Source organism: Alosa alosa, chromosome 24, assembly GCF_017589495.1.
Source record: "Alosa alosa isolate M-15738 ecotype Scorff River chromosome 24, AALO_Geno_1.1, whole genome shotgun sequence".
Classification (NCBI taxonomy): Eukaryota; Metazoa; Chordata; class Actinopteri; order Clupeiformes; family Clupeidae; genus Alosa; species Alosa alosa.
In genome coordinates, this window is record NC_063212.1 from 2,697,501 (window position 1) to 2,702,500 (window position 5,000).

General features: G+C 44.2%; 1 protein-coding gene across 1 annotated transcript in view; it reads right to left on the bottom strand.

Moving 5' to 3' along the window:
• Positions 1-2,546: 2,546 nt before the first annotated feature.
• The window catches only part of LOC125289383 (ephrin type-B receptor 4b-like), a 40,601-nt gene continuing 38,147 nt past the window's right edge, over positions 2,547-5,000 (bottom strand). Inside the window, 2 exon segments of the mRNA XM_048236179.1 lie at positions 2,547-4,289; positions 4,949-5,000. The exon segment at positions 4,949-5,000 is cut by the window's right edge and continues 107 nt beyond it. Coding sequence (XP_048092136.1) covers positions 4,181-4,289; positions 4,949-5,000 — 161 coding nt within the window. The 3' untranslated portion in view covers positions 2,547-4,180.

Below are 5,000 nucleotides of genomic sequence, written 5' to 3' on the forward strand. Positions count from 1 at the left end.
TTAACATCTGGATCTCTCTCTTTATCTCCAGCATCCTCTCTTTCTTCTCTCTCTTTCCTTCTTCATCCTCCATCAACTCTCTCTCTCGCTCTTACCAACATCTATCTCTCACTCCATTTATTTATCCTTTACATTCTCTCCCGCAAATACACTCACACACACACACACACACACCTCTTCTCTCATTAGCTTGGCACCCCAGGCTAAAACACAGAGAGGTAGAAATCTATCAGAGACACAGCAGGGGAGAAAGAGAGAGAGAAAGAGAGAAAGAGAAAGAGAGAAAGAGAAAGAGAGAGAGAGAGAGAGCATATGGCCATGAAAAAGATAGGGGAGTAGAAGAGATGGTGGGAGACAGAAAAGAGGGTTTGGGATGAACAGATAAAGAACGATGGGTGTCCTGTATCTGAGAGGTCAAGGCAAACACACACTCACTGACAGTGGCACACACACCACACACACACACACACACACACACACACACACACACACACACACACAGGCAGACAGGGAGAGGGAGAGGGAGAGGGACAGAGAAAGATCAACAGATGGATGCAGAGATAGCACAAATGGCAGGGGCTAAACAGGAAAGACGCTCGCGGTGGACGGATGAGGGTAGAGAGATAGAGGAATGGAAGTTAAACAAATGCAGGTTCTGAAGAAACGACAGAGTGGGAAAAAACGACAAAAATCAATAAGCTCCACTTCTCCTCTCCCTGGGCTACCATCTGATCGTTATGGCAACATTTCCCTCATTACTGAATCCCCACCCCACTCTTCCTGGTAAGAGAATCATCTCTCTCTGTCATTCTCTCTCTCACTTTCTTCTCCCTCCACTCTCCTGTCCTCCACCTACATTTTTCTTCTGTCTCTCCTGTTTTTCTTCTTTAAGCTTTCCTGCCTCCCTTCTTTCCACCTTTTCTTTCCCTCCCTCAGAATGAGGACAAATTTAATTTCACATGTACTTTACCAATAAAGGAATAATTGAATCAAGTCAAATAAATGTATTAAAGAAATTCCATGTGTGTTATTCTGTGAGTGTGTGTGTGTGTGTGTATATATATACACACACACACACACAGTGTCTGTGTAAAGTTTGTACTGTATATTATTATATTACCATTTATAGTTATTATTGTGTTGTGTGTGTGTGTGTATGTGTGTGTGTGGGTGTATGTGTGTGTGTCTCTGTCTGTGCGTGACTTATGCACTTTGGAATTTATATAACAGTTGATATTTATTGTGTGTGTGTGCGTGTGTGTGTCAGTATGTTCGTGTAAGGACTCATGTTTTTGTTTTCAAGTTTAGTGTGTAACCATTTATAATTTTATTGTGTGTGTGTGTGTGTGTGTGTGTGTGTTTGCCCCTGAAAAGATTGACGTTCTTTGAAATTTGTTTAACCATTTATATTTATTTTGCTTGTGTGTGTTTTGTGTGGGTATTAAATGTTTAAGGACATGTTTGAAGTTATATATTTAACCATTTATAATTATTGTGTGTGTGTGTGTGTGTGTGTGTGTGTTAATGCTTTTTAGGAGTTTGATTGAATGAGCTCAGCAAAAGAAAGCTGGAATACTCATTTCCTCCCAAGACCACTTATTGAGCTACTCAGAGAAAACACATGCTTTTACTGTATGAACTGCAAAAATCTCCCTCTCTCTCTGTGTGTGTGTGTGTGTGTGCATGCACGTCTGCCGACCGTGTGTGTGTGTCATGAGTGCATGACCCACTCTAATGTGATTGAAGGGTCAGTCCTCCAGAGAAAAGTGATCAATCAATACTTAACACTTTGTCCATCTGTCCCCATTACACACACACACACAAGAATTGCCTTCTGAGGCCCAGCCAATGATGGGTCAATGCACTTAAGAAGGGCAACCTCTAACGACCTTTGGAAACACACACACACACACACACCCAGTGACCTCAGATTCGCCTCTGTGAAACGGTATGTTGTGTGTATTTGGCTGTGTGTGGGTGTAGATGTATGTCTGAATATGTGTGTAGATGTACCAATGCTTGTGCTGAAGTGTTTGTGTTTCTCTGTGTGTTTGTGTGTGTGTGTGTTTGCTTGTGTGTGTTTGCCCTTTCTACCCCCATTCAGGTAAAAGGGGAATTTGGCGCCAAACACAAACACATTAGAAGCCAATCCGTCATGGCTGGCTGACATTCTCACACACATTCACACACACACACACACACACACACACACACACACACACACACGGATAGTAGTGATAGCTATCAATAGTGTGGTGAAGGCATTTAGCTTCACACTTTCTCACACACACATAGATGGTGATGATACGTTTCCAACAGTCAAGTACAGACAGTCAGGTAGACAGAATAAACACAGACACACATACCCACACCCACACACATTCTGTAATAATAGGTGCCCTTCCGTGGAAAACCAGAACATTTGCACATGAACAGGAAGTCTCTCCGCTTGCTTTCTTACAAAAGACGTGAGTGTTTTGAATAAGTTTATGTGTGCATCGGTTAACACAGACACATTTATTAAGACACAATAGCAGGACCATGAGTGGGACCACAGTAGAAATCTTTATTGTGATTAAACACAGCGATTACATACCGTCCAGACAGAAAAGTCTGACTTGTTGAACTCCCAAATGTTTGCTCACTAATATATATTCATTCATATTAATGTTTTTTACATACAAAAGGCAGAAAATTATCTTTAAAAAATCCTTGGTTGACTAGAATAATAATTATTAATATAATAATAGACCTTCAATGTGAAGATCCTTCTTCAACTCCCAGATTTCAAATAGGCTGAATTGCCATGGCGTTGTCAAGGTTAAAAGTTCAGAGCTGTTCATTGGACAGTTCATATTTGGATGTGGAGGTGGGGGCTCCGCTAGGCACAGTTCAACTGTCAAAGCCCCACCCTTGAGGCCACATGGAGGTGTCGCCTTGGTAACCTGTCTCCTTAGATGATGCTAAAAAAAAAGCGTCTCTAAAATATTCCTTAATTGTTTTAAAACCCTGAAGAAAAGGCCCCCTCGCAGGTCTCCATCTTAGCGAGAGCTCAGTGTCTCCAGGGAGGAAGACTAACGTGATCTGCGTTCTCCCTCCTTTCCTCTCTTTGGCCAATGCTTCCTCTCCACGCACACCGCAAAACACACATACAGACACACAACCTACAAGTATGTGGTGAAAGTGCTCTTATAGATAAGGGCGTGTGTGTGTGTGTGTGTGTGTGTGTGTGTGTGTGTGTGTGTGTGTGTGTGTGTGTGTGTGAGAGTGTGTGTGTGTGTGTGTGTGTGTGTGTGTGTGTGTGTGTGTGTGTGCATAAGTGTGTGTGTGTGTGTGTGTGTGTGTGTGTGTGTGTGTGTGTGTGTGTGTGTGTAACTGTGTGTGTGTGTGTGGGTGTGTGTATTGTTCTGAGGTCCTTGTCATTGAGAATCTTGTTGGAAAACCACAGAGGAAGAGGAGGAGGCACTCGGACAGGGGAAAACCACAAAGGAACCTCCAGAGGGGTCCGCTGGCGGCCATTTTGAATCGCTGTGGTCTTCTAGTCATGTGAAAAAGACATGCAGTTCAGAGAGAACTCTCTCTCACACACACACTCTTTCTGTCTCTTTTATTAGTCTGTCAACAATCAGTTCATTACTTTCACTTTGTTTCCCAAATCCATTTTTGTCAATGCTGGACAGAGAAAAGCTACGTCTTCCACCAAGAGCTTTGGCCATTCACTTAGTGTGGCACAGTGGAGAGGTCAGTATTGCATGTGTTTGATTGTGATGTCATCTCCAAGTTGTAGTCCTAACTGGAGATCACGGCATCATGAACAGTGATTGCTTGAATGCAGACTGCTGGTACAATGAGGTCATAATCCCGAAAAGAACTGTGGCATCACTAGTTGACTGCTAACTGTTGTGACGTCATCAGATTCCCTCTATGTCAGATAGATGACACAGCGCTACTATTGTGATGTCCCCTTTTCTGGTGTTCCAACTGCATTCAGTCACCACGTCATCACATCTGCTGATGAGGCTGCTGTATGGGGGACATGGCAGTGATTGATGATGGGGCATTGTGATGTCTTCTCCGCCGGTGAATAGCTCAGTCAAAGGCAAAGGGTCCTGGAGCTGCTGCAATGTAGGGGAGATTAAGCGGCAAGGTTGGGGGTGGGGTGAGGGGTTGACTCTGTTGCTTAGTAACGGAGGGTGCTGGGGCCCTTCCCGTGAACTCGAAGCGTTTGAATGCTGGAGAGAATCTTCTTCTGATGGCCAGCAAGGGTCACACCTATACGCAACAGGTCCCTGGAGAGAGAGAGAGAGAGAGAGAGAGGGTCAGTCAGGAGATTTGACTCATTCATAAAACAGTGAGATGGCGAGGTGATGTTTTTGGAGTCGGATATTTGAGTATCTTATCTCGCTCTGCTGGCAACTACTTCTGTGTCATGTAGCCGAGCCAATAGGACCATTACATTTAATTTAGAGACCGCAAACAAAAGGGAAGAAGACCACACACTCAGAGAGACAAAGAGAGAAAGACAGAGGGAGAGACAGAGAGAGAGAAGGAGAGAGAGAATGTGAGAGAGATAGAGAGAGAAAGCGAAGGAGTGAGAGAGAAAAGGAAAGAGAGTATAAAAGGAAAGAGGATCTTCCTTTCCCGTTTTAGCTGCCGGTGGCTTTGGGCTGCTGTTGTCTTAGGGCTTATATATCGCGGGGGAAGATCTTCTCATGTGGGTTTTAATCACGTCCGTCCTCTGTTTCTAAGCAAACAGTAGGCCCTGGCAACGCCAACACACACTTTCATCAGCCCGGCGCTCGACGCAGAGATTAGCTACTCCAGACTGGACCCTGGACTGAGTTCAGTGTGTGTGTGTGTGTGTGTGTTAATGAGTGACTGCCTGACTGATAGAAGAGAGAGCATGTGTGTGTGCAAGTGTGTGTGTGTGTGTATGTGCAAGACTCACTCGGTTGAGATCTGTGACACCAGCTCAAAGGAGGTGAAGCCGGCCTGGATGA